Source organism: Schistocerca cancellata, chromosome 1, assembly GCF_023864275.1.
Source record: "Schistocerca cancellata isolate TAMUIC-IGC-003103 chromosome 1, iqSchCanc2.1, whole genome shotgun sequence".
In the NCBI taxonomy this organism is placed as follows: Eukaryota; Metazoa; Arthropoda; class Insecta; order Orthoptera; family Acrididae; genus Schistocerca; species Schistocerca cancellata.
Genome location: NC_064626.1, coordinates 601,524,284 through 601,550,346, shown reverse-complemented (window position 1 = coordinate 601,550,346; position 26,063 = coordinate 601,524,284). Strand labels below are relative to the sequence as shown.

Sequence of the window (26,063 nt, the reverse complement as noted above, 5' to 3'; positions counted from 1 at the left end):
TCATGCGCTTTGGGACGACACATAAATAGTTTTCTTTCTGCATCACAACAACAACTGCACTGTTTTCCGCATCCCTCGCAACACGCTTTATATACCCTCCCTTGCTAGTGCTGCCACCTGCCGTCTGTGAGTAGTTATTGCACGTTGACGTCGAACATAGGATGTGATAACATTAATGTGACTGGACCGTGTATTTTAGACCACCTAGCTGCAAACAGCCTTGACGTTATCGACAGTACCAATATAGAGACCCTGGCCACTCAGGGATCTGTGGCAATGAACAAGCCGATAGATTGGCTAGGAGGGGGGCAACAACTCCATTTATTGGACCGGAACCTGTCTTGACAATCACCAAGGCTATGATCAAATTAGAACTACGGAACTGGCTAAGGAAACAGCACGTAGGATATTGGACCGAGGTCCATAAACAAAAACATGGTAAGGTAATGATGCCCAAGCCATGTTTTAAAAGAAGCTCTGTAATCCTGGGATTGAACAGGAAAGAGATCAAACTCATGACTACCGGCCATGGGAATTTCAAAAAACACATACACACAATGGGTATAATGGAAGAGGACCCTAAATGTACGATCCGTAGTGAGACTGAAGAAACTGCATCACACCTAATCTTTTAATGCATGGCATTGGAGAGTAAAAGATACAGAATTCTCGGGACAACTAGACCTGAAGAAATTGTGTCTAAAAAAAAAAATAAAAAAATAAAAAAAAAAACTGGTAGAGGGACTCCTTGCACTATTTAAGAGCACTGGTTGGCTTTACTAGATATACAGGGAGCGATACCGCACAATAAACCTAGTTTCGGTGCGGGCAGTGGCGGGTTAGACCTAAGCTGATTTAGCTCTCCTGTTAAAATCAAATCAAATCAAACCAATATAGAGATAAGGATTAGCGATCACGATGTCATCCTAGCCATGATGGTTTCTAAAGTTAATAAATCCATCAACAAGGCTAGGAAGGTTTTTATGTCCGAAAGAGCAGATAAGCAATTGTTAGCATCCTGCTTAGACTATGAATGGACACCATTTAGTTCCAGTATAATGAGGGTACAGGAGGTTCTCGCAAAGTTTAAAATGACCGTAATCGCAGTCTACAGAAGTATATGCGGAATAAGTGATTAAAGGATTAAAAAAAAGACCCACCGTACAAAATTTGGGCAATGCTGAGAAAACAGATATTGTTGCACTCTCGGTTCAAGAAAGATCGCAGATTTGTCGACAGGCAAAAGTTAGTTGAAACTTGTGCGTCTACAACAGATACGTCAAGCATACAACTACTTCCAACGTCACAAGTTAGCGAAAGAACTCACCGACAGTCCTAGAAAATTCTAGCCCAACGTAAATGGCTTCTAGTCAGTCACTCGTACACCAATATGGTGTGGCAGTACAAGACCGTAAAAAGAAACCAAAAGTTTTAACTTTCGCGTTTCAAATATGATTCACGCAAAAGGCTCGAACATATCTAACATCACTTGATCGCCACACAGAATCCTATACGGAGGACAAACATGGGCATCTCTGGTGTTGAGAAGCAACTAAAAGGGCTGAAAAGAAATACGTCGCCAGATCCAGATGGGATGCCAGTTCAGCTTTACAGAGAACAGTCTTGGGCATTGACCACATACTTACACTATGTTATCAAAAGTATCCGGACACCTGGCTGAAAATGACTTACAAATTCATGGCGCCCTCCATCGGTAATGCTGGAATTCAATATGGTGTTGGACCACCTTGATGACAGCTTCCACTCTCGCAGGTATACATTCAGTTGGGTGCTGGAAAGTTTCTTGGGGAATGGCAGCCCATTCTTCACGGAGTGCTACACTGAGAAGAAGAAGAAATGATGATGATGATGATGATGTTTGATTTGTGGGACGCTCAACTGCGCGGTTATCAGCGCCCGTACAAATTCCCAGCCTTTGCTCAGTCCAGTCGCCCCACTGTCATGAATGAGGATGAAATGATGAAGACAACACAAAAACCCAGTCATCTCGAGACAGGTGAAAATCCCTGACCCCGCCGGGACCCCATGCTCGGGAAGCGAGAACGCGACCGCAAGATCACGAGCTGCGGACTGCACTGAGAATAGGTATTGATGTCAGTCGGCGAGGCCTGGCACGAAGTCGACGTTCCAAAACATCTCAAAGGTGTTCTATAGGATTCAGGTCAGGACTCTGTGCAGGCCATCCCCGAATTGCTTTGAACAGTGGGAAGCGAGAAGGTGCTTAAAACAATGTAGGCCTGTGCTGTGATAGTGCCACGCAACACAACAAGGGGTGCAAGTCCCCTCCATGAAAAACACGACCACACCAAAACACCACCGCCTCCGAATTTTACTGTTGGCACTATACCGCTGGCTGATAAAAACAGACCGGGCATTTGCCATACCCACACCCTGTCATCAGATCGCCACATTGTGTACCGTGATTCATCACTCAACCCAACGTTTTCCCACTGTCCAATCGTCCAATGTTTACGCTCCTTACGCCAAAACGAGGCGTCGTTTGGCATTTACCAGCGTGATGTGTGTCTTATGAGCAGCCGCTCGACCATGGGATCCATGTTTTCTCTCCTACGGCCTATCTGTCATAGTACTTGCAATGGATCCTGATGCAGTTTGGAATTCCTGTATGATGGTCTGGATAGATGTCTGCCTACTGCATATGACGACCCGCTTCAGCTGTTAGCGGTCTCTGTCAGTCAACAGACGAGGTCGCCCTGTAGCCTTTTGTGCTGTACTTGTCCCTTCAGGTTTCCTCTTGAGTATCGCATCGGAAACAGTGGACCTAGGGATGTTTAGGAGTGTGGAAATCTCGCGTACAGACGTCTGACACAAGTGACACCCAAATCACCTGACCATGTTCGAAGTCCGTGAGTTCCGCGGAGCGCCCCATTGTGGTCTCTCACGATCTCTAATTGCTACTGAGGTCGCTGATATGGAGTACCGTGCAGTAGGTGGCAGCACAATGCATCTAATATGAAAAACGTACGTTTTTGGGCGTGTCCGGATACTTTTGATCACATAGTGTAGCTTGCATTTATAGCGAATAATATTTGTCAAAGCTTTTGGCACATTGCCACGCTACAGACTGTTAAAGAAGATCCGAATATACGGGAAAGGTCCTCAGTTATTTGAGTGAACCTAAGACTTTTTTTTAAAGTAATACAACGCACTGCTTTGTTTGGGACGACAACTGTTCAACAGGGACAAGGGTATCGTCCGGAGTGATAGGACCATTCTTTTACATAAACGATCTGACGGATAGGCTGAGCAGCAATCTGGGATTGGGTGCTGATGACATTGTGATGTACGGGACAGTGTCGTCGCTGGGTGACTGCAGGAGGATACGGGATGACTTACCTAGAATTTCTATTTGGTGTGATGGATAGCAACTTGTTCTAAACGTGGAAAAATATAAGTTAACGCAGATGAGTAGGAGAAACAATCTTCTAATGTACAAATACAGTATTAGTGGCAAGCTGCTTGAAACAGTCACGTCGATTAAATATCTAGACGTAACGTTACAAAGTGACATGAAATTCGGTTGTAGCCAATGGTCGACTTCGGTTTATTGAGAGGGTTCTAGGAAAATGTGGCTCGTCAACAAAGGAGACACCGTATAGAACACTTGCACGCTCTATTCTTGATTACTGTTCGAGTGTTCTTTTTAGTTTTAGTTTTTCATCGAAACAATTCAGAGGTGTGCTGGTGGATTTGTCATCAGTAGGTTCGGTCAGTATGCGAGTATTGCGGAAATGCTGCATGAACGCAGCGGGAACGCTGTAGGGAAAAAGTGCTTTTCGCGGAACACGATTGAGAATATTTAGAGAATCGCCATTTGCGACAGAACTACCCTGTTGCCAGCAACAGCAAGGGCCCTCAAGACAAGACAAATCAACGCTCCTACGGAACCTTATAGATAGTCGCTTTTCCCTCGCTCCATTTGTGAATGGAACACGAACCGTATTGGGACTTGTAAATGTATCTAAATGTAGATGAGTGCCAAAGAAATAGTTTTCAAAGAAAACTGTGAGTCTTTGGGAAAGTAACTAACAGTAGATTCGTACATATCACTGTTTATTCGATTAAAAAAATCAGTATCTTGGTCTGACAGTATTTTATTAAAATTGATTGTCGGTTTCGGGTTTGCAGCCATCAACAAATCTAAAAATTCAGCAACGTCACGTAGGCACGTACTCAATTTTAATGAAGTATCATGTGGTCAAAATATTGATTTTTATAGTCACATCAGTCACAAGTGTCACTGGTCTCCTCAGGAGATACAAACGGTCTCATTTCGCGGCGTTGCTTATTCTGTTATCACACATTAAAGGACACTATAAGGATGATTTGAAAAATTCCTCTGGCGGTCTCGAGTTGGTATTCGTTTTTATTAGGCGCAAGCCGATGGTACGACAACAGAGGACATAGGGGCTGTCTCCATTGGCCCAAATACTTCCAGTGGGAGTTCCTCACAGTGACGGAGTCGACCGCTCTTATCGACTTTGGCCGAGTGACGCGCGTGCGTGGTCGCAGTTCCATCACGCAGGAACCGAATGACGACAGGCAGCAGCAGCCGCTGCGTGCTCGCCTGCACGTTACAGCGCCGTAGCTGACGCCACACGTCCCCGCTTTCCCTCATCTCGATCCGAACCACCACGGCCTCAGTTCTGGCAACTCCCGAGCTGTCACAGCCAGCCGTCTTGTGGGTTAAAGTGTGCACCAGCCCGATACTCGAATGGTTAACTACATTCCTGGGGCGTGCAAGGGCCACTCGCAGAAGCGATGCTGTAGATGTATGCACGGGCTCCCAAACCCGCTTTCTGTGAACCGATTTCCCAAAACCGCCTCTGATTAGTTGTGTAAACACACCAATATCTTGTTTTACAACTGACATAGTGCCAACTAGAAGTCTGAGATCTTTGCAAATGTTTTTATAATAATTTATTAAGTCACAATAGCTTGAATATATGTAAAATATTCACACTATTAGTTTCAGCAAGTAGTTGCCATCTTCAGGAGTGATAAATCCATAAGCAGGTTCGCACAGATATACAACTAATATAGTTAGGCACTTGAGACATCACGAAGTCAAATAAAATGTTTCAATGAATTTATATCACATCACCATGTGGCCAAAAACTGTATTTGTTATACACAAGCACAAAACTGTTTTAGTGGATTTATCATACCTGATGGTAGCAACTACTTGTCGAAACTCGTAATGTGAATATTTTACATACTTATTTAAGTTATCATGATGTAAGAAGCTGTTATACAAACTCCGTATTTATATATTCCGGTGATGCAGACTTAAAAAAAAATGGCTCTGAGCACTATGGGACTTAACTTCTGAGGTCATCAGTCCCCTAGAACTAACCTAAGGACATCACACATATTCATGCCCGAGGCAGGATTCGAACCTGCGACCGTAGCGGTCGCGCGGTTCCAGATTGTAGCGCCTAGAACCGCTCGGCCACGCCGGCCGGTGATGCAGACTTCGGTGCCGGATTTGTTTCGCTAACCACTTTCGCTTCATGTAAACACGCTACTGCAGTTGAGTCGTCATTGTGTTGTCAGGTTCGCCCGCATCTCGTGGTCGTGCGGTAGCGTTCTCGCTTCCCACGCCCGGGTTCCCGGGTTCGATTCCCGGCGGGGTCAGGGATTTTCTCTGCCTCGTGATGGCTGGGTGTTGTGTGCTGTCCTTAGGTTAGTTAGGTTTAAGTAGTTCTAAGTTCTAGGGGACTTATGACCACAGCAGTTGAGTCCCATAGTGCTCAGAGCCATTTGAACCATTTTTTGTTGTTGTCAGGTTCCTGCTTCCTTATACGATGTTGGTTTATGTGAACGAAGTGATTTTACGTTGAGTGAAGGGAAAGTAGTAGCGTTGGACTGACCAAGAAGTTATTCATTTCTTTTATTTAATTGACAATAAGTACCTTGTTATTTTTATAAGGTGCAAAGTAATACGTAAAAACTGATACTTTGTATAGTCGAACTACTTGGTAGCAGCCACGAACAGCGACTGGTGACAGAACATTCATTAATTCTATACACAGGATTATGAATTTGTCTTTACGCTTTAGGAAATTTTCTAGCCGTTCCAAGTCTCTAGAATGGATATTGGACATTGAGTTGGATAAGAGTTACGAACTGCGTCTTGCAAAACACAGCCGTGATTACATTTATTTTGACTATCAGTTTCTATCACATTCTATCCAAAGACCTTGTGGACCGTTGTAGCAGTAGACTAGCCACTAGACGTGTTCCAGCACATTAATGGTTTATATAGCAAGACAGAGTATATATTTGTTATATCGCATGGAAGAGGTTGCAGTGTTGCAACTGAGGAATGCACAGTTAAATACTTCTTTAGTTATTGAGACTGTACTAGCGCATGTAATACTCGATGAACACTGTTTCTCGAAGCACTATGCACAGTCATTGTATGCACTTCATATGTACACTATCTGGTCAGAAGCACCTGGACACCTATTGGTGGACTCTTTTTGCCATTATATCGGCTTCAACTCTGCTGGGGAGACGTTGTAACTCATCCCAAAGGTGTTCAGTTGGATTTAGGTCGGGACTCTGAGCAGGCCAGTCCATTTGGGAATGTTACGATCTACAGATCATTGCCTCATGGGTGCTGCTTTCTCATGCTTATACATTCATCGTCTTCGAATCGCTCTACTGTACACAGTACACAGTGCTGTAAAATATGTTCACATCTTGCATTTACGTTTTATTAGGAGCAATAAGAGAGCCACACCCTAACCACAAAAAAAACCTCCGTACTGCAATACCGCCCCCTCCTTACTTCACAGTTGACTACAGAAATATGTGGTGTGGCTTGTGATGAGATGCTTGACCTTTGTGCCCCTTCTTTTTATTCTACTCAGGCATTGTGCTAGACGGACTGCAGGAAGTCACACGTGATTCCTCCTGCTGATTCCTGAAAATTTAAATAACCACCCTCTGCAGTGTTAGACAGTACCTGTCAAACGAAGCGCTAGACCTGCTTGGTCTTGGTTTAGTTGTGGTTGTTCCTTCACAGTGACATCACCAGCAGTCTGCTGGGAAGCTTTAGAAGGCCTGTAATTTCTCTGATAGATTTTTTACTCAGGTGACAGTCAGTGACTAGGCCACGTGCCAAGTCACTGAGCTCACTTGACTGACCCATTCTGCTGTTACTACACTACTGGCCATCAAAACTGCTACATCACGAAGATGACGTGCTGCAGACGCGAAATTTAACCGACAGGAAGAAGATGCTGTGATATGCAAATGATTAGCTTTTCAGAGCATTCACACAAGGTTGGCGCCGGTGGCGACACCTACAAAGTGCTGACATGAGGAAAGTTTCCAACTGTTCTCATACACAAACAGCAGTTGATCGGCGTTGCCTGGTGAGGCGCTGTTGTGATGCCTCGTGTAAGGAGGAGTAATGCGTACCATCACGTTTCCGACTTTGATAAAGATCGGATTATAGCCTATCGCGATTGCGGTTTATCGTATCGCGACATTGCTGCTCGCGTTGGTCGAGATACAATGACTGTTTGTAGAATATGGAATCGGTGGACTCAGTAGGGTAATACGGAACGCCGTGCTGGATCCCAACGGTCTCGTATCACTAGCAGTCGAGTTGACAGGCGTCTTATCCGCATGGCTGTAACGGATCGTGCAGCCACGTCTCGATCCCTGAGTCAACAGACGGGGACGTTTGCAAGACGACAACCATCGGCACGAACAGTTCGACGACGTTTGCAGCAGCATGGACTATCAGCTCGGAGACCATGGCTGCAGTTACCCTTGACGCTGCATCACAGACAGGAGCGTCTGCGATGGTGTTCTCAACGACGAACCTGGGTGCACGAATGGCAAAACGTCATTTTTTTCGGATGAATCCAGGTTATGTTTACAGCATCATGATGGTCGCATCCGTGTTTGGCGACATCGTTGTGAAAACACATTGTAAGCGTGTATTCGCCATCGCCATACTGGCGTATCACCCGGGGTGATCGCATAGACGGCAATTTGAATAGTGGACGTTACGTTTCAGATGTGTTACGACCCGTGGCTCTACCCTTCATTCGATCCCTGCGAAACCCTACATTTCAGCAGGATAATCCACGACCGCATGTTGCAGGTCCTGTACGGGCCTTTCTGGATACAGAAAATGTTCGACTGCTGCCCTCCTGGCCAGCACATTCTCTAGATCTCTCACCAACTGAAACGTCTGGTCAATGGTGGCCGAGCAGCAGGTTCGTCACAATACGCCAGCCACTATTCTTGATGAACTGTGGTATCGTGTTGAAGCTGTTTGACTCAATGCCCAGGCGTATCAAGGCCGTTATTACGCCAGAGGTGGTTACTTTGGGAACTGATTTCTCAGGATTTAAGCACCCAGACTGGGTGAAAATGTAATCACATGTCAGTTCTAGTATAATATATTTGTGCAAAGAAAACCCGTTTATCATCTGCATTTCTTCTTGGTGTAGCAATTTTAATGGCCAGTAGTGTACTTCTCTAGTAACAACACAGTACTCCCCACTTCTCATGGACTGTGCGACTGGTGGCGGCGGAGGTCGAGTCCTCCCTCGGGCATGGGTGTGTGTGTTTGTCCTTAGGATAATATAGGTTAAATAGTGTGTAAGCTTAGGGACTGATGACCTTAGCAGTTAAGTCCCATAAGATTTCACACACACACTCCCCACTTCCTCCGCCTCTCATGACATCTAGTGGTCCATCCCTCATTACATAGGGATGTCCAGGAGTAGTGGGGCTAAGAGAGAATGAACACAGCCCGTACCATTTCCTGATTCCCCCTCCCCTGCTCATTGATACAGAACAATTGACATATGTTTAAAATGGTTGTAAATTCAATAGCTCAATTGTGCTAGAGGTTTTCGCCCACCCTTATGACATCACAGGTTAGAGCCCAGTCGTTCGAGTGTAAATTGGCTGGAAATCCAAGATGGGCAATTATCCTATTGGACCTGGAATTATGAGCACAGCCTGTATAATGTAACAATAGAAGAAGGCTGACCTGGGTGGTGGTGGTGGTGGTGGTAAGTTCCTATGGGACCAAATTGCTGAGGTTATCGGTCTGCTGACCTGGGAACATGACTACAGCCTGCGTAGTTGCTAGGTTAATTGTGTTCTGAGTTTGGAATCCAATATGACCAGTCGGTTTTCCCCTCAGGTTGCAGACCACTTATCCTAATTTTAAAATGGCGAATAATTAAAAAAAGCCAGAGGTCGCTTGTGTTAATTATAGAATGGTAGGAGTTCAAAGTCATTGGCTTTCCACACTTGCAGTTCACTAGCACACATTTTAAAATGTTGCTAACGCGACTTTCATAGCTTAAATAATTTCCCCTCATCCATGTAATTCCCACAGCATGCATATTTAAACATATTCCTCCACACCAAGTACCCCAAGTTTAAAATGATGGGAAATTCAAAAATCCACTTCCCCTAAGCTTGAAATGGTGGGAAGCCCACTGGTTGACAGAACTGGAGCACTTTCCCTAAGTTTAAAATCTGTAGCTCCTTGGTGTAACCTGCATGGTCATTAAATAACTGCCATGTGTAAGCGTAGCAGGAAAGAAAAGGAATAGATATGCACTAGTATTTCATTTGTTTAAGTGTTGCCAGTTGTGGCGCACCGACCCACTCACATTCTTGCAAAGTGTTTGGTGGTGTATTTATAAGGAACACTGACTTGCCAGTGCAGCCCCCAAGTCATCGAGAGACGGAGTTCAATGCTGTAAACCTCAGGCAGTCACGGTATACATGCTGAGACCCTGAAACTCAGGCACCATATTTGTAACTGAATGCTAGACGCTCCAGTGGGCCACTGGGTCCTGTGTATTCAGCCACTTTCGCCTACACAACTTGTGTTGAATCGGCCGGTGACATATCTCGCAGCTGGAATGCGGGTAGGTTTTTGTCACCTGTTGTACGCTACTGGGAGGGCATCCTCACCAGGGCTACACAATTTCAGAGTTAGTCTGCTCTAATTCTAGAGATGAATTGTTTCTGGCCTCTTATTCGTCTGGAAGGCATCATTTTCAGACACATTACCAAGGCCATAATTAGTTTTATAACCTGGCAAGCACTTATTATACCAACATACATCCAAGCTGAGTACACAAGCAGGAACCAACACTGTTGGATTCACTGCTCCAGACTGCACTGCTGATAGGTGCTGTAACCCACCTCGAGGAACAGCAGAATGGTGCACTTCTGTCAACTTACGTCTTGCATACGGACAGCGAAGATAAGAGAAATCAGAGACCAGATTGAATCATATTTTCATCGTCCCTTCCATCCGTTTACGAGTGTAATATAACTGAAATGAGTAAATGAATGAATATTGTACTGACATCACTGAGTTTTCCGTTGAAATCAGTGACAGTTGTAATGTAATCAATCAGTTTTCTGTGTAAATCTGGGAATTTGCTTTGGTCAGACAGTTATATGTTATTGGGCAAATGATCAAACATTTTTGTTCTGCCTACTGAACTCCTTTCTGATCTACTGACATCTTTAACATTGGGTAATAAGGGTCATTGCTTCCTCTAGCGTTGTAGGTTCTAGACATTACTTCTCTTCTCAGATTGTGATGTAATATTTATGGCGAATTTAATTGGTGAGTATATGTTTTGTACAATTAAAATGCCTAACTTCCTGAAGAGTTACCTACATGATGATTGCAGGTGAACACCACATATTATTCTTACTGCTCGCTTTTATTCAATCAATACTTTGTTGTAAGTGGTGAGTCAACCCCAGAAAATTACTCCGTAAGACATTATTGAGTGAAAATTTGCAAAATATTTATGGAGGTTGATTCGTGTGTTCTCAAGACTAGCAATTATGTGAGAGCGAAAGTAGTTGAATTTAACTGTTTGAGAAGCACAGTTCAGGTTTTCATCAACATTTACACCCAAAAAATTCTACCCTATTTATTGACTCTTGTTCCTGTGCTACATCAATTGTCGGCGTGACTCTGTTTCTGTACAGAACTGAATTTCTCGAAATTTAGGGAGAGCCCATTTTCAGAGAACCAATTAATAATTCTTTGGAAAACACTGTTAACACTCTCTTCTCTGTCTTTCTCTGTGATGGGATTTATTATAATACTAGTATTGTCTGCAAAAGGGACCAATTCTGCTTGTTGAATGTCAAGTGAAAGGTGATTCACATTTATAAGAAATAGGAGTTGACCTAAAATTCAAAACTATGGGACTACTTTCGTGATTTCTCTCTAGTCATTGAACTTTTATACCCTTCCAACATTATTTGAATTAGTTGTCATGATTTTCTGCATTCTGTTTATTAAGTATGATTGAAATCTGCTGTGTGCCATCGATTCCATAAAACTTGAGTTCCTTTAAGAATGTAACATGATCTACACAATCAAATGCATTGGAAAGATCACAAAACTATCAAATGGCGATATTTTATAACTTAAGTCTTACAATATTTGATGAGTGAAAATAAAAATAGCATTTTCATCTGAGCAACCATTCTGGAAACTCAACTCCTGTATGCTAAGTAAGTTGTTTCTACTCAAATGGGAGGCCGCTCTTAAGTACATTACTGTTTTGAATATTTAGAAGAAAGATTTCAGTAAGGAAATTGTATGAGAATTATTTAAATCTTTCTGCTCACCTTTCTTATGGAGAAGTTTAGCAATTGCATATTTTAATCTGTCTACAAAAATTCCCTGTGTCAGTGATGCATTACATACATCACTAAAGATATTACTTGTCTCATTAGTTAGAAGAACTTTTCAGATTCCTGTTTGAATTCCATCAACACGATATGAGCTTTTGTTTTTTAGAATTTTCATAGTTCTGTTAATTTCACTGAAGGATGTTAGTACTACATCTGGTTGCTTAAAGTTTTATGAAATCACATTTTAAATATATTTCCTTCCCTTTTCAACCGATCCATTTAATCCTATTTCTGCTGCTGTATTTACAAAGTGATTGCTAAAAGTACGGACAACTTATGATTATTATTAATAATATTCAATGTGTATGTATGTTTATGTTTCCATGGTTTTTATTTATTATCTCTCCCTCAGAGTTACGGTCCCCTGATATTGACTACTCAGTGCCTGATACGTTTAAGCAGCAGTAGCAATCAACTCACCATGCAGACAGACTCCCTCATGCAGGACTTCATGTATTGAAGCAGGACACAGAATTGTTTCCAGACTTCGAGTTTCCTATATATCCCGTAGCTGCACTGATCATCAAGCCACCAGCCTGATACATTGGAGCAGAAGTCAAGTCAACACGTAGAATTATTTCCAGACTTTGAGTTTCCGTTATCACCAACATCCGCACCACTTGTTGTGCCATTAGCTTTGCACAGAGCGCCTATGAATGTGATGTTATTCCCGCAAGAAGTGCAGGCTAAATGCGATTGACAGTAAACATGTTTTTGTTGGCTTGTCACAGATCAAGAGTTCAGTGCAGTGGTAATTTTTGAAAATCCACAGTGCAGTGGCTTAAAATTAGTGCTTTCACGCTATACATGTTATCAATTATGACATAATTCAACACAAATAATTGCAGTGTTTAATGCTCAAATACTTGCAATGTTACTTGATTGTTGTACCACATGTGTTGGGGAATGCCTAAGAACAGTGAAAATATACAATAGTGAGAATACCATGCAGTGCATTCAGTTTCAGGAAGCACATCCAAAAACTTGATGTGTTCTAACTCAGTCAATGTACAAAATCTTTTGCAGTGGTCTTATATGTGCTGATTTTATGTAAATATTTGGAATACATTTACAGATCTTATCCATCAAAGTACTTCAGAGAAGATATTTGCTACGAATTTTGATGCATGTTGTGCTTCAGCACACAGAATGGACAATGCATCAGTATCATTACGTAATATTGGTGCAGAATTATGTGCCTATTTGTACTTAGACTATTCGTATGTCCTAATCTGTTAGCCCAAATTAAAAATTGAAAATAAGCGTGTTCCATTTCAACAAACGCCTCAGAATTGTTGAATAAAATATGCAGTTATTATTACTAAAGTACAAATGCCAACTAGAAAATTTCACATGTTCAGTAATCTAAATAAAGAGGCAGTCGAGGAGACCTCTCCAGTAGAAATTTACCTATGTGCAGGCTACGTTTTATGTACCTAGTAGAACCGTTAAGACGTGAGGGACCATGACGTTACAGTCCATTTATTGCTATATTGAAGAGAATCAGTGCCACTGGCCACATTGGATTCTAAACTTAAAATGCAAATGACCTGACAATCGTGCAGGGTGCGCTCATATTTCCAGGTCAGTCTTCTTGGATTGTGATGTCATAGAGGCTGTGCTCGTATTCAACCAGTCGGATAATTGCCCATCTTGGATTTCCAACCAATTTACATTTAGAATTACTAGGTTCAGGGCTAGGATGTCTTAGGAGCAGGAGGAAGACTTGTAGCACAATTTGGTTATTGAATTTCCTATGATTTTTTTGAATTTTACCCAATTTTTATACATAGGGAAATATTGGCCTATATCATTGCGGTAGGGAGTGGGAAGTCTGGCAACAATGTAGACTGTAAAAAGTTTTCAGTGGCGCCGAGCCACGGTCGTATAATTTTGGAAAGAATAAGCCGCCTTTTGACTGTATATTAATGTATTTATCTTCTGTACTTTCTAGATGTCGGCTTTTGTGCTGTTATCTAGTACAGTACTAAAAGTTCTTAGGCCATTAACACATAACATCTGGTAAACGTCGTCCAAAGCAGGTAAACAAGACTGCTTTGGACTGACTTTACCAGGTATGACATGTTAATGCTCTAAGCACTTTTAGGATTGTACTCGATAATGGCATAAGCTGAAATTTAGATAGTACAGAAGATAAGTATCCTAGTCTCATTACTTCCAGATACTTTTTGATCAGATAGTGTAGCTGTTCTTCTTTGGTCCAGATGGTCCGAATCCAGTCAAAATTTGACCGAAATCGATAGTCAAAATAAAAATAAGTAGATCTGTGTATTACATGATGCAGTTCCTAATTTTACGAAAGTTGCCCGAGACTTCGTTCACAAAATATTTCAGTTAGATAAGAGTTTTATAAAAATCTTCTGGCTTGTAGAACGTCTCATGCTTTCAAATGATTTACCGACGTTCCGGCCTCTGTCTCAAGTGCCCTTCATCAGAGTAATACTATTGTGACAATGCAACTCTTAATTACAGTACAGAAAGTTTCAGAAAGATTTTTATGATTTGAGAATACTTTATCGTTTTCGTGAATGAAAGTAGAAACTTTGGGTGGATTTTACGTTACATATAGGACTAAAAATATTTTATTAAAAAGAAACCCTGTTTTACAAAGGTATATGGTTTACACTCACGTACATACAGTCTTGGGATGCATTGTACAATTACATTTATAATCACAGTTTTCATGTACATTTTATAAATGTTCAATGTGTCCTCCAAGGGACGCACAACAAACATCTAAATTATAGTAAAACTTGTCCTGTACTTTTGCGAACAGGTCTGCATTCACTGCTGTTGTTAGGCGGCGTTGCAATTCACTCAAAGTTGTTGAAAGAGGAGCCATACAGACAGAGTCTTTTACAAACCGCCACAATAAAAAAAGGGTCACATTCCCTGAGGTTACACAATATTGGAGGCCAGTGGAGCAGTGCGAGATATGTCCGCTCCCTACGGCCAACAATTGCTGAGGCAACTTATTAATCAGAAATTTACGTGCAAATAAGTGGTGGTGTTGAGTCCTGTTGGAAAACGAAAAAAAAAAAATCCAGCACGTTCTCGCAATGGCATAAGATCTCTAATGTAACCAGGTACGTGATTCTTGCAATCATGTGAGTCAGGTAGCTGCACTAGGGAGACCACAGTTTCCGGCAACCACAGGGCCTGAGATCTGGCAGCTGACAAGGTAAACTTTTAATTTGGATGCATAAGTTAAAATTGATCCCACATTTATATCTGCATTCATGTAAAGATAAACTAATGTGAAATCAGATGAATCTTTCTGACACACAACTTGTATACTATTTTCACTCCTGCTCCTACGATTCACGTTAAAATAAGTTATACCCAAGACTGGATGTCGTGAGTGGAGGTTCAAATGGCTCTGAGCACTATGGGACTTAACTTCGGAGGTCATCAGTCCCCTAGAACTTAGAACTACTTAAACCTAACGAACCTAAGAACATCACACACATCCATGGAGGCAGGATTCGAACCTGCGACCGTAGCGGTCGCGCGGTTCGAGACTGCAGCGCCTAGAACCGCCCGCCACCCCGGCCGGCGTGAGTGGAGGGGAAGGGAAATATTACATACTCTGATGACCATCACTGGCAGTACTGGCCGAAAAATGGTGCACCGTTCCACGACAGGGCGCAGTCTTTAAGTCAGAAAAATTTTGTTGAAAATTGACTTCGTGAATATGAAATTAAATACGAAGATCGTGAGCAGGCGGGGTACTTTAGGGCCGCTGTAATAAAAGAGGCCGTGGAGATGAGTGTCTCCGAATTTTACTATTGGCACTACACACACTGTCAGATAACGTTCAGCGGGTATTCGTCATACCCAGACCCTGCCATCGGATCGCCGCATTGTGTACCGTGATTCGTCACTCCACACAACGCTTTTCCACTGTTCAGTCGTCCAATGTTTACGCTCCTTACACCAAGCGGGGGTCGTTTGTCATTTACCGGCGTGATGCATGGCTTATGAGCAGCCGCTCGACCCTGGGATCCAAGTTTCCTCACCTACAGCCTAACTGTAGTAGTACTTGCAGTGGCTCCTGGTGCAGTTTGGAATTGCTGTGTGATGGTCTGGATAGATGTCTGCTTATTACACATTACGACCCTCTTCAACTGTCGGCGGTCTCTGTCAGTCAACAGAAGAGGTCGGCCTCTACGCTTTTGTGCTGTACGTGCTCCTTCGCGTTTCCACCTGACTATCACATCTGAAACAGTGGACCTACGGATGTTTAGGAGTTTGGAATCTCGCGTACTGACGTATGACACAAGTGACAGCCAAATTACCTGACCACGTTCGAAATCCGCGAGTTCCGCGGAGCGCCCCATTCTGTTCTCTCACGATGTCTAATGACTACTGAGGTTACTGATATGGAGTACCTGGCAGCACTGTTGCAGCACTGTTCCGTTTGTTGCTTTAATTTAGGATACAAATGAATTTGTCACTTGCCTTTCATTAGTCGTAGAGAAGAGACAAAATGTTTCATAGCAGTAAAGCGCAGGTAATTTTCGCTTCGAAACCCGCTGACAGAACCAAAGAAGTCACTCACAATAGTTTTAAATGTCCACTACAGGACTGCAGCAATCTCCAGAAGAATAAAACGAAGTGGGCACTTCAGCCGCCCTGACCACTATAGCTGTCCTTACCATACTACTGCTTCACCTGACCGCGATGGAGCTCCTCAGATGAAATTATATATTTAAATAGTGGTCAAGAAAAAACTGTATTTTGTTTAAAACTGGTCTCCTAACCATACATTTATTACTGAAACAAACATGCATGTGAATAGCTTTTTGAGGAGGAAGACATCCTGAAGAGTGAAATTACACTACTTTGAAAATTTATTTTTCGCCCCAAAGTACGTATATATTCGACAAAATAGGTAGATACTTGGCTCATCGGGTACTTTTACATTAAGTTTTTTCCTTCTAATTACGTGGTTTTACGGGCTCTCAGGAACAGTCCGAAAAGCTTGTAAGAGTGTGGCAGAGAAGTAATTGTTAAGAAAAATATCGATACGTTGCGCCGTTTCAGAGTTATTTAGCGCTGAAGATAGGTAATCAGATCGTTGCGCGCGCAGATTCAAGCACTTGCACGCGCTAAAATGTGGTAACGGACAGACATCTGTGAGTTGCCACTTGTTAAAGTGCTCAGTGTCAGTTAAAATGTGCCATTTTAGGAAGTGATAAATTTAAGTTAGGTGAGCAAAAGCGGCGTTTGCTCGGTCTGATTAAACGAAAGGAAGAACAAGTTTAGGGACACTATCTCTAGCAGACTGCTAGAATTTGCGCGCGACGACTTGATTGGCTAATTTTAATGCTAAACAACTCTGAAACAGCGCAACATATCGATTTTTTTTTCATAACAATAATTTCTCAGGAACCTTCCCTGCGATGCCCTTACAAGCTTTTCGGACTGTTTTTGATCACATGTCACATGAAAGGCTATTTTGTGTACACTTCACTACATAATGACTATGTGTCACATTATCTAAGGAATGTGTTCCAGTCGTCAATTGTCAGACCAATGCGTCTGCTTGCAAAGGTGCTTTGAAAACGGGGAAAATTTAAGTTTTTGAACTACAGCTAGTTGGAATATCGTCCTTATGCACCGAATTCGGCAGGGACTGCCTTCAACCTATTCCTGTGTGTAATGAAATTTGTGCTTGAAAACCGTATTGAGTGGAGTGAGGAATCCACGAGACGTGTAGACGAATGTTTCGCAGGACAACCAGAATCACACGTCAGAGACAGAATCAGTGCACTACAAGAAAGGGACTATGTGGAAAAATAATTCCGTGTTTTATGACCGAGAAAACATTATCTTTTTCAGAAAGTACGAGAAATCTGTACTTTACCTTTTTACTCTGAAGTCTTACTGAATTATGAGTTGGTATGCTTTCCGAATAAGTTTACCTGCCTCTGCCAAGCAGGTATCCTGGAATCTAGCAGAAATCTGAAACGAAAATGATTGAAGCATAATAGGCTGACGTAACGCCAATGGCTGTGACGCGCCCGCGGCCAGTGAATGCCTACGTAAATGCGTCTATTAGCGCCTGGAGACGACTGCAGGACTGGCACATCACGGCTGCTGCTTGCGCACGTGGCGCTAGTCGTCACAGCGGAGCAGTTGAGTTCACGTCACACGAGGCGGGAGTCCCGCAGGGGCAGAGTAGTCGTGCACGGGGCACCTAACTTATCGCCAAGCTAAACAAACTGCAGCACCACGAAGGAATCCTCGAAAGCATAAAACAAGTGTTACGGACAGTTACGAGCTTTATTGTTAAATACTGCGCATCGACCTCGCTGCATTACGATGTATGTTGCGCTTGAGCTGACGACGTTGCTTTGTCACATGAAAATGAATTAGGCTGTACCAAAACAAATAACAAATGCTAAGAAAGTGACAAGTCTTCGAATGAATACAGGTAAACCAGTATACTTCACCTTAACCCGCCTGCCAAAAAATAATAATGCACTGCAAGTTAATAACACAACCTTTGCGAAGAGTCATCACCAGAAGTAGAAGTAACTTCGGTGCCCCAGGGAAGTGTGTTGGGATCCTTGCTGCTCATGTTGTACATCAGTGACCTTGCAGACAATGTTAATAGTAACCTCAGACTTTTTGCAGATGATGCAGTTCTCTGTAATGAAGTATTATCCGAAAAAAACTGCATAAATATTCAGTCAGGTCTTGATAATATTTCAAAGTGGTGCTAATCATGGCAACTTATTTTACATGTACATACATGTCACTGTTGGAATCCGCCAACTTGTACTAATGCTTGGGTGTAAAATTTGGTAGGTAAGTGAAATGGAATGATCACATAGGTTCAGTCGCTGCTAAAGCAGGTGATAGACTTCGGTTTATTGGTAGAATACTGGGTTAGTGCACTCAGTCTACAAAGAAAATTGCCTACAAATCAGTCGTGCGACCATTTCTAGAATATTGCTTAAGTATGTGGGATCCATACTAATAGGGGATATTGAGCGTATATAGTGGAGGGCAGCACGAATGGTCACAAGCTTGTCTGATCTTTGGGAGAGTGTCGCCGAGATATTGAAGAAATTGAACTGTCAGAGTCTTGAAGACAGACATGAACTGTTCTGAGAACGGCTTTTAACAAAGCTTCAAGAACAGGCTTTAAATGATGATTTTAGGAATATACCACAATCCCCTACGTATCACTCGCATAGGAATAGTGAGGATAAGAGTAGAATAAGAACTGCACGCATAGAGGCATTCAAACAATCTTCCTTCCCGCGCTTCATACATGAATGGAACGGGAAGAAACCCTAATAACTGGTTCAGTGGATGTATCCTCTGCCACGCACCTCACGGTGGTTTGCAGAGTGTAGATGTAGATGACCAATGAATTTCATTAACTTGGCGACTGCTAGCCTTTGATACTGCCTAAAAGCCGAAATCGAATACTTTATGTAAAAGGTCAACTTTTATTAATATGGCCGTATGACAGTTTTCAAAAGCGAGTTCACTCTAGAAAATCTAAATCACACAGATCAAATCATGAACTGTATCAGTTTGAACCTACATCCCTGAAACGTATACTTACACAAAAAAGAAAGTAAATTAAGGATATTTTGGCCCATAAGAGTTAGCAACGCCAATGGTTGGAGAATACTACGTAATGACGAAGATTATGATTTACACAGAGAACCAGATACAGTAGCAAAAATGAAAACTTAAAGATTTGCAATGCATACGGCCTGGCATTAAGGCACTACCAAATAAGACCTTCAAGGGAGTTAAAGAAGAGTTTCCCATCGAAGGACGATCTCTTGGACATACACTTAAGAGATTTTGATAAATCTCAAAGTGGCTTGGAAAAATTAACATTGTGTGGAGACTGGAAAATTACTTGCGACGACAGAGGAAAGTGATTCGATGGTGTTCACTCTTCAGCGGAGAACCTTAATTCCTTGTAAAGCTTCATAATAATAATAATTTAAAGAGTTCGTCCGCGCACATCCTATTCTTGCTTGCTTTTTTTTTTGTGGCCCTCCTGCGAGATAAACTATGAACGTAGTAGAATCCATTTACAGTCCATCCCGAATGCTTGTACGAGGTCTGTTCAAATACTACTGGGATTTTGTCCACAAAATTTTTCTACGCTACTTTTTATATGTCGTGCAATGTCTCCGAAATACTCTCCTCCTCAATTGATGCACCACTTCTAACGCCGCTACTACTCCTGGAAGCAGTCTTGGTACACATCTTGCTGAATCGCGCGAAGCGCCGTCTATGAATTTTCTTTTATTTCATCTATCGTTGTAAATCTTCGTTCTTTCAGCGGGGTTTTCAGCTACTGAAATTAAAAGTCCGCAGGGGCCAGATGTGGAGAGTATGGAGGATGAGGCAGCACGGTGATTTCGTTTTTTGTGCAATAGTCATGCACCAGCAGGTATGAGTGTGCGGTTGCGTTATCGTGATGCAAGAGCCATGAATTGGCTCGCCACATTTCAGGCCGTTTCCTTCTCACATTTTCTCGCAGGCGTCGCAACACGTCCCGACATTACTATTGATTTAAGATTTAACAGTTTGTCTGTGTTGCGCGAATTCATACTGAACTAATCCATTAAAGTCAACGAAAACTACCGGTATGGCTTTGACATTTGACCTGACCTGATAGCCTTTTTTGGTCTTAGAGAATCTTTCTCAACCCATTGTGAAGCTTATACCTTGGTCTCAACATCATAATCTCATCACCAGTTATGATTCTCTCAAGGAACATCTCGTTCTCATTTGCGCAATCCAAAAGCTATTCACAGATTGTGAGACAAAGATCTTTCTGGTCTTGACTCCATGGGATGAAATTGGCGGCAACACGATGGGCTCCAAGATGCTGTGTCAGAATTTCATGACATGATCCAATTGAAATCTTACATTTTTCTGCAATCTCTCAGACAGTCAGTCTTCGACTGGCACGCACAATTTCATTGACATTCCTGACATGAGCGTCATCGGCATACGTCGAAGGGCATCCTGAAAGAGGGTCATCTTTAAATTCCGTCTAGCCCTTTTTTAAAACGTGTGAACCGTTTGTAACACAGAGTACAGCTTAAGCACTCACCACCGTAGGCTTTTTGCATCCTTTGGAGACGAATGGTTCTCTGACTCTGCCATTTCGAAATTCGCAAACTGTGGGACACACAGCACCGAGCAATGACTAACAGACATGCAGCATGAAACTTCTGGCTGTTACACATTAAACACAAGGGTGTGCAGGGATGCCAACTGCATTTGGTTTCAACACACCATTGGCGCGAAATTACGAATGTTCCGTAATATTTGGAATAGTATCGTATTTTAAACTTTCCGGTTAAACTTCCACACAGAGAACGTCTTCCTTCCAAAACTTCCATGATTTGAAATCTCTGGGTATGTTCATACCATTCTCATACTGAACTGATCGGTCTTTACAAATCTGTGAGCAGCCCTCTGAACTGCTGCGGTCGTCTACTGTAATCCAGCTTGACAGGGTCCCCAAACAGACGAGCAACGCACAAGAAGAAATAACAGAGGTCAATTTTGTAGCTGTGCTGCACTTCCCTATAAACCTCCCAATGAATCAGTCATTCTGAAGAAAAGATTAGTTGTTTGACGAAGTCCTTGTTAGTTATATGCTCCATCAGTTCTTGCCTCTCCCATGATGTTTAGTATCAGCAGTGTAGTTATGATTCCAACGGGCACGCTGCTTGAAATGTTCATTTGGGGTACGTTCGTGGTATTTGCTGTCTTTTCTTCTCAATTCTCAACTTCTGCTGGCGATATTACGAGCATCAAGAGGATGTTAAAGTCAAAGGAACTAACGGTGTCGTCATTGTGTAATATTACGCACAGTAAGAGACAGGATACATTATAGTTCATTTATTTCAAATGACGTGTTTGTGTCCCTCTTCCCACCCTGTTTCCATTTTAGCGGCTGTTGAGCATGTGATGCTCTTCCTTCCAAATCAATTCGTCAGTGCAAACTACAGCTGCTCTACCAGTTACGTTTCTCAATTGCTTGTGCACTTTGTTATACTAAATGTTTGTTGTAAGTCGATGTAATGTGCCAAGCTGGCAAACATTTGTTTAGTGTTGTTTTGCAGTATCAGTCTTAATTTTTTTACATAATTTTTGAACTATTTAAAATGTTGACGTTATTACTGTGTTTGAATGCTTACCGAAGCGAGTGTGTTTCAGGAATCTCAACTTTACAACTGCAGCAGCTACATCAGAAGACGACGAATTTAACTTTCATAAGAAGAAAGTGTCAAGGGTGAGTTGTGATCTTCAGCTACCAACATTATCGTAGTTGTGTTCTTGTTAACACAGTCTGTTTAGCATAAATTGTGTACTTTTGCATTTGATAGATCCGATACACTAAATGAATTTCCGTTTTAATTCCTTCCCCATCTACCCAAGTTAGGTCTTAACCCTAGGACGCCTAAGCTTTTTTTGTAACATGAGTGCCGAAAGAGGAGGGGGAGTTCAGTGAAGCCACTGGTGTTAAAATAGTCTGCAGGTAAAAAATTACAGGTGTCAAAAAGGATTACACAGTTTACAAGACTGTAACTTATAAATGTTGTTAATACCTTCAAATATTAGATTGAATCAGTAAAGAATTGGCATATTGCAACACAAAATAAAAATGTTTTGATATATTACACACACTACTCTGATACTCAACTTCAAGCAGGAGATACACTACACAATTATTTCTGAATGCATGTTACACACACGATTATGACACTCTCCACAGTACTGTTTTGGTTTTGATTGTTGTACTTCTGCTTCGTTTACGCAAGAATGGCACCGACCTTTTCATACAGGAAGCTGATCTTTATGTGTTGTCACTTCTTTGATTTTCTTGTGTAGAACACTTTCCATTGACTCAACAGTCTGATTAGAAAACCCTCTTGCTGTCTGCAGGTTCACCAGTTGGAACTCAGGTTGCAGAAGGAAAAGTTTCAATTCGTTGTGTTTCTTCTCATTCGATCTTGGATGTTGCTTGATGAATATGGTGGTTACATAGACATTGATGGTTGCACTGATATCGTTGAGATAGTAAAATATTGTGAGAGGCCATCTCTTTGTTTCCTTCTTTCAGGTGTATGAGCCATTTGATCAGTGGTATCAATTTCATCTTTAGTGGAATTATAATACGTACTTTTAATCTTCTTTCCTTCTTCAGTGCCTTTATGTTGGTAGATAGTTAATAATATCAGTAAGTTTTAACTTGGTTTTGTTTTTAATGTGTAAAATCCCAAAATAACTTGTGGCTTACCTGTCGTTGGATCAGTGGACGTGTACATTGACGAAATTAACTTATGATTTGCTGTATTCTTCATTATCTCTGGAATGTGCTTTCTGAGTGACTGGAAAGTTCCTATTGTAGTAACTTTCTAGTCTTCGTATAACTCTCCTGCCAAATGCACTGATCTGTAGTGTTGCTTTGTAGTAATATTTTGACCAATATTTTTCAGAGGCACTGCCAAGCGTTTAACGACAGCTGCTGAACCTCGTTCTTCCTTGGACAATCTCCACACTTTACCTGCGTAGGGTTCCATATTCATGAAGTATCTGATATTGCACCTGACACCATTCATATAAGGATGCCATACTTGCCTAATTCCTCCTACTTTGAAGGAGTAGCGTCCTCTAAACAAGCTTGAGCATCTCATCAATGGTGAGGTGCACTCATGGTTTATGAAGTATTGGAAACCTGTCGTTCACTTTGTTGTGAACTTGTTGCTTCCTTTCTTTTCTGGAAGGTAGTTTTGTCATTAAACCCAATAATTCCAGTTGAAAGTTTTCGCTCTGACTCGACCGTTCGTCGTTCATGAGTATTTAAAATGTTTGCCGGTTTTTTTTTTATTGAAACTTGAATGTGCTGTCCTCTGTTATAAAAAGGTTGAACTGAAATAACTATTGCGAACAGCTTGTCTCAGTGCACAAATTTACAGGGAAACAAAACTAACTGGCGCTGACTGCGGAAAATTAAAACTGTTACTCGGAAACCACTACGAAAATCCAAGTGTGCACTGCCCTAAACAATTACGTAGCAACGCTATGAAACACACACTGTCCACTGGCCCATTAAAAATCTGAATTACGAGGAAATGCTTAGAATTTGCACAAACGAAGGAATCAACAAAATATGAAAAGAATCTTACCAGAAAAATTACAGCGTAGTCAGCAGGAACAGCACAACATGAAGAAATCGCGCCGGCTGATATATACTAAAGTAAAACAAAAATACTGGGAGAAAGATTGGTATGATTTTCTCATTGGTAGAAGTAACATTTAGCCTAATTGTCTCTTCATTTAAAGGTTTTTCTATAATGTCCATGCTGTCAGGTGTAAAAAGTAACATTAAGGCTTCTCCGGGAGAACGGCAAACACTGGCTGGAGTTCCTCCTGCCTGCTTCCTTACTATATTTGCAAGAGACCTCCTGTAGTCTGTTTAAAATAAGTTGCGACTTTCTACAGTTCGGTACGGTGTGGGTCGAGGGAAGCGTAAGTTGCCTGGCTGTGCTGAACGCGTCAGCTGGTGACGATAATGCCAGACTACTCGGCTTGGAAGCTGCTTGACTGCGTAAACAGCAAGCCACGAAAGCCGGCCCATGTACAATCTTTCTCACACTATCTTAAAGAAACTATTCGGTAATAAATTCTTGATTCTTGCACATATAGCTTAATTCGTGAGCTTCATGATGAACTGCCTATCATCTCATTAATTGTCATAGCTATTGTAATATTTCGATACTAGATAAACTACTGCAAGAAAATCTTTTAAGGTTTGCAGTGAAAAATAGGAGTCGTTGTGAATTAGCGTATGGTGTGCGTTAGGTCATATGTTGCTGTAAATGAAATTTAGATAACATATTGATTTATTCTCTAAACTTGGATGGATACCGCTATTTGCCTCCCATGTAAGTCCCTCGTATGTCGTGAACGGTGTGATATATTAGTACAAGATTTTGGCAAATGACAGCACGCGAAGAGAAGAGTATTTTGCCATATGATTAATATCTGGGACTTCCAAATCTCCCACAATATTCAGGCAACTACAGTTTTTTAAATGAAATAGTGTAATTTTTAAGGACTTCAATGGCTGGTGAGAAATAGTGTAATTTTTGAGGACTTCAATGGCTGGTCAACGAGAATTGCTGTGGATTTTGCAGCGATACATGTGATGAAATTACACATTTATTTTTATACTGATAAAGGGCTTTTTCTTAACTATTGAGCTGTTGTGTCCTCAATTGCTAGTTTAACAATACACTATTATAGGACCATGTCACAATTTCAACAGCATTAGAATGTTATTGAGACAGATATTTGTAAACTCTGCTGTGTTTTTGGAAAAAGAAACAGATTTTAATACGGCAACAAGAGAGTTTTGTTTGAAATCTTCACAGTCCTTCATGTATACATGTCTCCTCAACTACGTTTTCGGTATGGCTGACAACTCGAGACTAGTCCTGTGGTGTAAAATTTGCATTGGCTTCTTCTGTCAGCATTTCAACCAATTGCAGGCAACTGGTATATTTTGTGATCTGTCAAAGGCATTTGACTGTGTAAATCACAATATCCTTTTAAGTAAACTAGAATATTATAGCGTAACAGGAAATGCTGCAAAACGGTTCAAATCTTATATCTCTGGCAGGAAGCAAAGGGTGTTATTAGGAAAGAGACATGTGTCATCCAACTGGGAACTAATTACATGTGGGGTCCCACAAGGTTCCATTTTGGGGCCCTTACTTTTTCTTGTGTGTATCAATGACCTTTCATCAGTAACATTACCAGATGCCAAGTTTGTTTTGTTTGCTGATGATACAAACATTGCAATAAATAGCAAATCAAGTGTAGTCTTAGAAAGATCAGCCAATAAAATATTTGTGGACATTAATCACTGGTTCCTAGCCAGTTCTTTGTCACTAAACTTTGAAAAAATACACTACATGCAGTTCAGAACTTGTAAGGGGTGTCCCAAGAGTATATGTCTAACATACGATGACAAGAAGATAGAAGAAGTGGACAGTGTTAAATTCTTGGGATTACAGCTTGATAATAAATTCAACTGGGAGGAGCACACCACAGAACTGCTAAAGCGTCTTAACAAATCTCTGTTTGCAATGCGAATTTTGTCAGACATACGGGATATAAAAATGAAAAAGCTGGCATACTATGCTTACTTTCATTCCATAATGTCATATGGGATTATTTTTTGGGGTAATTCATCAAGCCAAGCTAAA

At 41.6% G+C, this 26,063-nt stretch overlaps 1 protein-coding gene across 2 annotated transcripts in view; it reads left to right on the top strand.

Annotated features, from left to right (window-relative positions):
• Positions 1-26,063, top strand: part of LOC126182366 (transcription factor cwo) — a 155,772-nt gene that overhangs the window by 93,541 nt on the left and 36,168 nt on the right. For both annotated transcript variants that reach the window (XM_049924844.1, XM_049924843.1), the window contains one exon: positions 22,006-22,081. In XM_049924844.1, the coding sequence (XP_049780801.1) occupies positions 22,006-22,081 (76 nt within the window). The remainder of the gene's footprint in view (positions 1-22,005; positions 22,082-26,063) is intronic.